General features: G+C 45.2%; 2 protein-coding genes across 2 annotated transcripts; both read right to left on the reverse strand.

The window, feature by feature from the left end:
• Window positions 1-5,716: 5,716 nt before the first annotated feature.
• On the reverse strand, window positions 5,717-6,928 carry LOC111075703 (transcription factor Ouib-like). Its single transcript, XM_041593991.1, has 4 exons — window positions 6,742-6,928; window positions 6,154-6,662; window positions 5,964-6,098; window positions 5,717-5,907 (listed from the first exon to the last, which is right to left on the reverse strand). The coding sequence occupies exons 1-4, from the start codon at window positions 6,856-6,858 to the stop codon at window positions 5,796-5,798; spliced, it is 873 nt and encodes a 290-aa protein (XP_041449925.1). The 5' UTR covers window positions 6,859-6,928; the 3' UTR covers window positions 5,717-5,795.
• A 749-nt stretch (window positions 6,929-7,677) lies between these two features.
• LOC111075697 (E3 ubiquitin ligase complex SCF subunit scon-3-like) lies at window positions 7,678-8,517 on the reverse strand. The gene is made up of 2 exons (XM_022369155.2): window positions 8,372-8,517; window positions 7,678-8,172 (listed from the first exon to the last, which is right to left on the reverse strand). Coding segments are annotated over exons 1-2 (354 nt in total). The 5' UTR covers window positions 8,374-8,517; the 3' UTR covers window positions 7,678-7,820.
• Window positions 8,518-9,317: the final 800 nt, after the last annotated feature.

Genomic DNA, 9,317 nt, shown 5'->3' on the forward strand with positions numbered 1-9,317 from the left:
TGTCCTGGAACATCATACCAACGTAAACAACAATCGATGCCTTGTAAATAAAAGACTCGGTTCAATGCCCTTTTAGCCCACTGTGCGGCGTTGTTATTGCTGCTATTGTGATTACGTATTGCACTCGGTTCACAATGGACAACGACGATGACAATGACGCCCGGGCCAAGTTATATGGCACACACGTAGGGCAACTCCAACAGACGCCCCACCCCCATGCCCAAGACGACGCTCAAGTCCACTCCCACTCCCATTTCCATTTCCATATCTTCCTCTCTGTCATTTTGCTTGGGCCCAAACGACTTGGCCCAGGACAATGCCGGAATGCAAATGGCACACGGACGTGGCACGTGGGTAGTGGGCGTGGGCCGGTGCACAGCAACACGGCGCGAAAATGCAAAGGACTTATGCAAACACCGTGAGCAGCGCATAGCCCCCAACAACTCGCCCGCCAATTTGTGCCAGTGCAGGCCTCCAATTAAGCAACAAAAGGGCACAAGGTGCAGGCCCAGGCCCAGCTCCCAGTCCCTGTCCCATGCTCCATATTCGCGTCCTGTGTAGGCGCTGACTTGGCTTGGATGGCCATTAAAAAGAAGCGAATGGAGCGACGTTGCGAAATGTTTGTGATGAAACGAATGGCCACGGCGTCGGGGTCGGGGTGGGGGTCCACCGCCCACACCGCCCTACCTTCCTTCCCTACTCCTCTTTCTGTGTAACTTTTGCCCCTCCTCGTTGTTGTTGTTGCTGCTGCACATTTTGCAACAAACTTGCCAACAGCATCGCCGGGGCAGCCAAACGGTTTTGCCAAAGTCACAAACTTTATGGCTCCATTGCTGCCACTGCATATCCCGGCCCTCCACGGCGCACGGGTCCGTCCGTCCGTCCGCCGCCGCCATCTCGAGGCTTTCAATTTCCTTTTGCATTTTTGTATTGTTTAAAAAAATGTGTGCAGACGGAAGGACTACTCAAGGCAGCTTTAGGGGCTGGGTGCTCGGGGGGCGGGATCTGGTGCTGGTCCTGGTCCTGGTCTGGGCACCCAACAAGTGGATGCAATGGACGACCTGCCCCAAACGGTGCTCGTTAGCGCTAATGGGTGGCTGGGCATGTGGCGTGGTCTAATTTGCAAAATTGCCATCTGAGGCGACGCCCACAAAAAAAAGTTCACACAATTTTCCCTTAATTAGAAATTATATAGTCGCATAAAAAATGTACTCGGATTAAATGGTTTATTATACATACATATTCTGTAAGTGCACAGAAAACTAACTTAAGCATTGTGTGAACTTAATTAAGTAAAAGTTCATAAATAAAAGAACACCTGTGCTCCCCTTCAGGGAACTCCTTCCGAGAACCAGCTTTATATTTTCACAATAAATGTTCTTATAAAGAATAGATGTAGCACAGAAAATGCAATACATGAGTGTAAATATAGAAAATAAAATGCTCCTTTGGTTAATTGTTCGACAAGTCAATTAAATATCGCTAAATAGTAGAACAAAAAGGTTTACTTAACTAGAATTTGTCAAACAAATATCCGCTACAAACTATTAGTGAATGTTGTAATTGACATTTCCAATGTAATGTCCATTTCGTCCGTTGTACGAGCTGAATTATTGGACGTAGGTGTCGGGCTGCGGCATGACCACGCCGCAGAAAATATTCAGCACATTCTGCAAAATGCAAATTTTAATAAATTTACATGTATGCATGTACATAGCCTCAAATATGCGTCGAGTTCTTGGAATTCGGTGAACAAAAAACGAAAGCACACAACACCATAGAGCACTCACCGCATTGTAAAAAATGGCAGAATCCTGCATCAAGGCACCGCCGAAGAGGCTCTCGTATGTTTAACAGGCGATCATGGCGCGTTCCATTTTAATCAATTGCCGAGCTTTATGTAAAATAAAATACAATTAAAATACTGCGCAAATGCCAACGAATAGTTCCAACCAGAAGAGAAGCCAGAAAGAGCGCGAGAGTGAGATCAGTTATCGATTGGTGAGCGGTGAGTTTCGTTGCTGGGTTGGGTATGGTGGAATTGTTGGTGGTGTGGTGGAAGGGTCAGCAGTGTCGAGAAAGTTGCCAGCCCCTGCCAGAGACAAACATGTGTAATAAATTGGCCCTGTCCGTTGTTGAATTGAAACTGCCAATCCAATTAGTTGGGAACTGTGCAAACAAGAGGAGCCGGAGCCTGGTGCCCCAGCTTCCACTCGCATGTGGCTGCCGGGCAATAAAAATGGACACACGGAGCAGAAACAACATGGCGCTGGCAGAAGGCAGCGATCCGGGACACTGGCACAGAAGCACTCACCGATTGTACCGACAACCTGATGCCTTACCCTACCCACCTGCCACCTGCCACCTGCCACCTGCCACCCCTCGGGCCAACATCGGACACTGGGACATGGAAAAACAGCATTTATTCTGCCTTCTGGTTCTACTCTTTGTGTCTTAACTATTTATGAGGTCGAGTTGTTTGTGCAGTTTGATTATTTTGCTAGCAGGCAAGCGGCAGGCGGAGCACCAGCGACCTGTGACTCTTCATAATTCAACGGTCGGAGCTGGCAATCCGACCCGGCCAGACGGTGACACACAATGAGGGAGGGAGGTGTCAAGGGAGATCACAGTGAGCGTCCGCCCACTCAACGAGTTTAGTGGATCACTTGATGGAAGGTGCACACAGGTACACGAGTAGTGATTATTTGAATATTAATGTACACATATATGTGCATATATGTAAGTATGTTTTTGTCTATGTTTACATGTGCAAGGCACAAAAGGAAACACTGCGCCAAATGAACAGTGTAATACAAATTTTGGCACACATACTTACATATATATTCTCGATTTGTAGCCACAGCTGTGATTTGTCAGTGGAAAGCAAGCAGGGCCCTGCTTTGCCGTTAAATTAATGGAGAAGAGCCCTGCCTGTGCTTGTGCACTGCGTTACCATCGCTTAACGGAGTTCCCGAAATTCATCAGCTGAGCGGCATTCGTCTGCTTCTGCCAGTGCACATAACAATTAGCATTTGGCCTGCGGGAACTGCTTCTAGCCTTCGCATAATTCGATTTGAGGTGCCAGCTCCAGTCACTACTTCAGGGTATATATAAATTTGTGTACCTATGCTAATGGATCTCATTTACATACACATACTATGTATGTGCAGGCATATGTGTATTTTTCATATATTAAAATCGATTTTCCTGCATCAATTAAAAATTGCTTACTGCGGGATACATCTGTGTAATGGCGAGGTAGGGGATTGCATTGAGATGCAAACATAAAATGAAATTGATTTTATTTGTATAAATTGGAATTGTTTTTACAGAAATTCAATCCATTTTCGGTGATGGCTCGAAACTTGCCTTTTTTTGTATATACACATATTTCTACCTATGCACATAATATGCAAAAATCACAATAATAAAATAACATTCAACATCAACCAAACGAAAGGGACAGCCAGAGAGAGAGAGAGAGAGAGAGCGGGCGAGTGGGAGAGAGTGGAGTCATGAAATAATAATCCAGACAAAAACCGCATACCAACCGGTCAAAGGTTGGCACGAATGAGGTGGGGGGGTGCTGCCGGTACTGTTGTGGTTATTTCTGCTGCACAAGCATTTTATTGTGCCCAATGGCAGCAGAAGCTGTTGCTTGCTGCCCCAACGCCCTCACCGCAGCATGAGGCAGCCGGCAGTAGAGCAAGATGCAACGTTTGCCAGCTTTAATTAAAAAGTTCCCTAGCAAAAATGTTTTAGCTATTTTGCCTAGCAGCAGCAGTAGCAGCAGCAGCAGCAGGGAACCCTCAACCAGATCCCAACAGCTCAACCAATCTGACCGAGCTGCCAGTCAATGGCAGCAATGCAGCGGCGGCGGCGGCGGCTGCGGTGCCATCAAAACTTTACCTGGGACACACTCCAAACCGGAAAAGGGCGGCTGACTCCTGACTCCTGACGCCCCATGCACTTGATTGCAGAGCCTGGCTACCTGGTATCGATATCCCGTGAAAACTTCAATTGACAGCCTGCGGCTTAAAGGGGAAACTGAATGACAATACAACTCCGGTATGGGGGGGATGTGACAGTACGGACGGCTGGCAGCTGTTCCATGTACAAAAAATATTGCATTGGAATGAAGCTGCCAAATGGGTCCCCCGGGAGAGCTGCCATTTCAACCGAACCCCTAGATGGCTGGCTGGCTGGTTGGCTGGCCTCTGGGGTGCTGTTTTTACCATGGCAAATGATACTCAAGACGAAGGATTTTTTAATGATGTTACTTCCAGGAGAGCTCTCAAATCATTTGAATGCAAATTGTTCGCCCATCCAGCCCAGAATTACAGGTTTTCGTTTGGGTATTTCATGAATTCTTTATTCCACCGTCTTCGTGCTTTTCCAGCTGGCAAGTTGTGAAAGTGAAATGCGAGACATGTTCCACGCGGCTGAAAGGCAGGTAGGGACAGATGGATGGGGGTTGTTTGGTGGTGGAGTGGGGGGGGTTTGCTCCATTGTCACTGAACCCAAAAGTTCTACCCAGGCCATGCAGAAAATACACTAGGCAGCAGGATTTTGTTCCAATTATCTGTAGGTTTCATAGCTGGGAAACGGACTACGGATACGGATAAATTACGCCAATGGGAACATTGTAATGCGTTGCACAGTGAGGACTTAAGTACAAGGCACACACACACAAACACACACACATTCCGATGCATCGAAGGAATGGCAGGGCAAGGGGAATGCGAATGGGAATGGATTGGAATGCCAGGTCTGTCCTGTATGCTGCCAGGAGCCGAGTGACAGCTGAGGACTGGGCTGTGGCTGTGGCTGTGGAAACTATGCCAAGCGCCTGCTGCATGGGATCAATCTCAATTAATTCATGAATTAGGCAATGCTGGCTGCTCAGCTGCATTAGGAATAAAAAAACGCGCACCGCACTCAGTCCTGTCCTGGTTGCTATTTCAGGTTCTGTATGCTTCCGGAATGTTTTAAATGTTTTCCCGTCTTAAAGTTCCGTTCTCAGATCAATTAAAAGCTACCCACTATCCACCCAATCAATTTGAGCAGCAAACAACACAATTCCAGCACAATTCCAGCACAATTGAGAGTGATTAATTATCCGCCATTGCTGGCGAGCAAAGGTTCAAGTTCGCTAATTTATTAGTGTCCTCACTTGCTGATTGTCTCACTTTAATTACAACCATGCGACCAGTGCGACAAAAGGAATGTCGACAAAGATATTCAACATTGAATTCCATTTTTTGTATGCACCAAAGCCATGCCTTAAAGTTTCCTTGCAGCAACAAAGAGAATGTTCCACAGCTCTTGAGTCGAGGATATCGCTTATCGCTTTTAGCCAGAGACTGGCGACAGTTTGGTTTCTTTTCCGTAGAATCATAGAATTACTACGGCTTTGGCAGGGCCATTTCTTTATTGGCATTAAGTTCCAATTAAAAATATCCAACGAATTATTACACTAAAAAACATTGATTATTTAATCGTGTGTTCCCTTCCAGCCAAGCTCTCAAAGCACCCAAATCACATTCAATTCATCTGCAACCTGTGGCAGCACAGGGACAACACACTGGACAATAAACGGGTCCACGTAGATGGCTCAAGTAAACCGACCTTCAAGCTCTGCCCGCGGGGCCTGCAGCTAGGGCCCACACATCGAACAACTTAGTTCTTCGATTTACATTTATTTATACACAAAAGATTCATCAATAAAGGCGCAATACACTCAAGTCAGAAGTAATCGAAGCTTAAATGGATGAATGGATTATTTGTACGCAAAGTTATGCACTCGTTTCGGTATGGTTTTTATTATTATGTTTCTTCAGCACGAAAGCATGGGAGAAGGACATGCCGCAAGTGGCGCAGGGAAAGGCCCCTTCCCTGGTATGAGTTCTGCAAGATACAACACATTTAACATATACATAAGTCTCAGGCCTTTGGCCTCTCACCTCTCATGCCGGATTTTGTTTCCCCGAGTCGTGAACGATCGGTCGCAGTGCTGACACTTGAATGCTCTCTCGCCCGTATGCGCTGGCAAGTGGCGAGTCAGCTTTGAGGGATTCTTAAAGTCTTTGCCGCAAAACCTAGAGGGAATGGTTGATCGATCGTTGGTTGCTGTTGAACTCGGTTCATACTTACTCGCATTCAAATGGCTTCTTCTTTGCGAATGGCAACGGATTGCTGTTTGCCAATTGATCAACATTGATGGAAGTCAGAGGAGTGGATCGATTGGATTTGGACTTGGTGGTGGACTTCTTGCTCAAGCGTTTGGGGGTTGGGTGGTGGGCCGGAGACTCGTCGATGTTTTCGGTGTCACTGCTCTTGTTGCCGTATCCTAGATCCTTTTGCAGACTTGTAATCAGCAAATCGGCCACCTGCGCCGTCTCATGAGCGTCAGGTTCGTCGAAATCAGTTCTGCCTTTTAGCTGCTCGTCCAGAGCAGCAATCAGCGAGTCATCATCCTGCGCTGTCTGTTCAGCATCAGATGTTTTGTCGTCGGAATCATACTGCGGATCTCGAGCTTCCCTGCGACGTGCCAGAAAGTTCTCCTGATTCTGGATGAAGCGTGCTCGGAATGCGACTGCGCGATTTACATATTCCGCACAAGAGGCACAAATGCAGCTGGGTAGCTGCCGATCCTGTTTGAGCTACGTTTTGCAATGATTGCATTGGGACATTAGCTGGAAATCATTTGTGGCTCCTTATTAGTTATTAGATCGAACATACCGAGACACCAGTCACCAGATCGATGTTCGACAACAGTTCAGCGTTCTGCCGCTGGAAGAGGTTCCTGCCTTTGGTGTTGTAGATGGCAGACCCACAGGATCGGCATTGATTGTTCATTTTTATATGATTCGTGTGTGCGGAAATACAATTCAAATTCAAAGTAGAATGCAAAATGTTTTTGCGTATACGCACATTTATGGTAGGGTTGATTGTGAACAAAAGTCGATAGCACTATCGATAATATCGATGGTTGCACATAGAACCGAGGGTCGATTGTTTCCACCATCAATTAAATCGCTGGGCTAAAATTGCACATTTAATTTGTAAATAATACTTTTCGCATTGCTAGATGGATGTCTTAGCAGAAGGAATGGAGAAGTTTTCGAAGAGCAAGCTTGTTTATAGCCATGTAACATTGGACTTTGCTAACTGACTAGCTGGAAAAATAAAGATGGCCTCATGGGAAATGCCTGCAGTCAGAGCGAGAGAACTATATGCGTCAAGCTGCCTGTCCAGTTGAGCTGGGAGCAGCGCTGCATCAGAACTTATCGAAAATTTTACATTGTGGATAGAATTTTGTGTCAAATAGTGCCTCAGTTGTTCTACTTAAAGCCATTAGACGTGTCCAGGGAGGGCTACGAACAATAATGTTGCATTTTGTCTCTAGTGCAATCCCTCCCTACGCAGCGAAGTTGTCTAAGTCTGATGTCATATGGCTCTGAGTTGATCCACAAATGATGTCTTTAGTGGCTGGTCTAGTGGGTTGCTTTTGATTTTAATGCAGCGCTGAAATTTGTGCAGTCCATCAAAGTTCATCAATTGTTCATTTTCATTTTTATTATTGCTTAGGTATAATATACATAAGTATACATAAGTATAATATACATAATATATGTAATGCAATATGCAATAATACAAAATAAACTTATCTTCAGAACCATTTGGTTTTTGGGTTTCAATCAACAAACAATTGGAATAAGTAAACATAATTTTATATTTGATTTGCAGCTTCTGCAATTAGCTCCCCTATGTACATCTGTACACATATTTATGTATATGCAAATTTAAATCGTGCAGAGTTATTCAATCAATCTTAGCTCCCGTGCTATGTTGGATAGACTCTTCAGGTCCAGCAGCTCGGCTGTCTCCATCAGTTCCAGTAGAACGCCCTGATCCACATCGAAGAATTCTGTGTACCACAAAGTGCTTTCGCTGTCGATTTTGGGCCCGGGATCGTTCTTGTGGTAGAACGACCAGGTCAGCACTTTGCGCAAAATTAAAGATCTTGTGTTCGGAAAGTACAGAAAAGCATTCGCCACCAGGAAATCTTTGAGCCGCTCAAATCGATTGGCGACTCTCCTATCAATGATAATGATTTCGCCGTCGGAGGACAGAAACTCGACTCTCTGCATCTTCCCTCTATTTTCTGCCCTACAAAACAAAAAACGAAGAAAAGAAAACAAAACGCACAAAATATTATAAAGTGACGTCACTCGCAAACGTATACAGTCGAGTCGAGTATGCAGACAGAAGCTTGCACATGCGAAATTGCAGAACTTTTCTCTTGTATTTGTTTATATTGTTTTTTTGTTTATGTTTGATTAATTGCAGGCACTTTTGGCACACTCACATTTTGTTGCTGTTGGATCTCTGATGACGACGCGTCGCACAGCCTGCACCATTCCCAAAAAGTATTTATTGGTTTGTATTTACTTATCAATTTATTGTATTTACATCTGTATTCAGCCGAAACCATCACCGCCGTGGGCAGTGGGCCAGTTGTGACTGCATAGCCCCCACAGCGAGCATCTTGTACGCTTATTTTCCCTACTCTAAGTGAGATAAGGGAGAAGATAAGAGAGGAGTTTGTGTGGCGTACTCTGAGAGTCGCTACCGAAAGCTCCCATGAAGAGCTAAGCTTAAGCCAGACTTCGGATCGAATCGGATCGGATCTGCTGTGGAAGCTATGCGTGAGCTTTGCCCGAAATCAGATGATTACCCCGTTAGGTGCAGTTGCTGAAGTGGCGAACGAAAATTGCCATACATATTTACATACATTTATAATTTACATATTATACATACTCAAGCGTGCAGACATCGGGGACTCAACAAGTGCACAACATGCCCTGAATATACTGAATGAATGCTTCAGATGTACGGAAGGAAGGAAGTGAGCGCTTTCCAGAGACGAAGATTCCTTAGAATATTCTAAGTAACCTTTGGCCCACATATAGTGACATATTAATATGAACCATACTGAAACGAGTGCGTAATTTTGAGTACAAATAATCCATGGATCTATTTAAGCTTCGAATACTTCTAACCTAAGTGTATTGCGACTTTATCGATGAATCTTTTGTGTATAAACAAAAGTAACTCGAAGAACTAAGTTGTTCGATGTGTGGCAGAGCTTGAAGAAAGGCTTGAAGGCTTCAACTTGAGCTGTCGTATGTGCGGACATGGGTTGATGGTACAGGGCAGTGGGGGAAAGCCTCGCACTAAACCCACGAGAGTTCGATATCCCCACGATTTTGGTGTCTTGGCAGGACTCTATGCCCTTCCATTCTCTTGTAAAA

The sequence above is a fragment of the Drosophila obscura genome, unplaced genomic scaffold, assembly GCF_018151105.1.
Source record: "Drosophila obscura isolate BZ-5 IFL unplaced genomic scaffold, ASM1815110v1 contig_201, whole genome shotgun sequence".
Classification (NCBI taxonomy): domain Eukaryota; kingdom Metazoa; phylum Arthropoda; class Insecta; order Diptera; family Drosophilidae; genus Drosophila; species Drosophila obscura.

Excerpts from the sequence above, each read along its gene's own strand:
- LOC111075703 (XM_041593991.1), bottom strand. The coding sequence starts at position 6,858 with ATGAACAATCAATGCCGATCCTGTGGGTCTGCCATCTACAACACCAAA. Across the intron at positions 6,099-6,153 it reads AAGAAGCCATTTGAATGCGA|GTTTTGCGGCAAAGACTTTA; the intron begins GTAAGTATGAAC and ends CATTCCCTCTAG. Across the intron at positions 5,908-5,963 it reads AACAAAATCCGGCATGAGAG|AACTCATACCAGGGAAGGGG; the intron begins GTGAGAGGCCAA and ends TGTATCTTGCAG.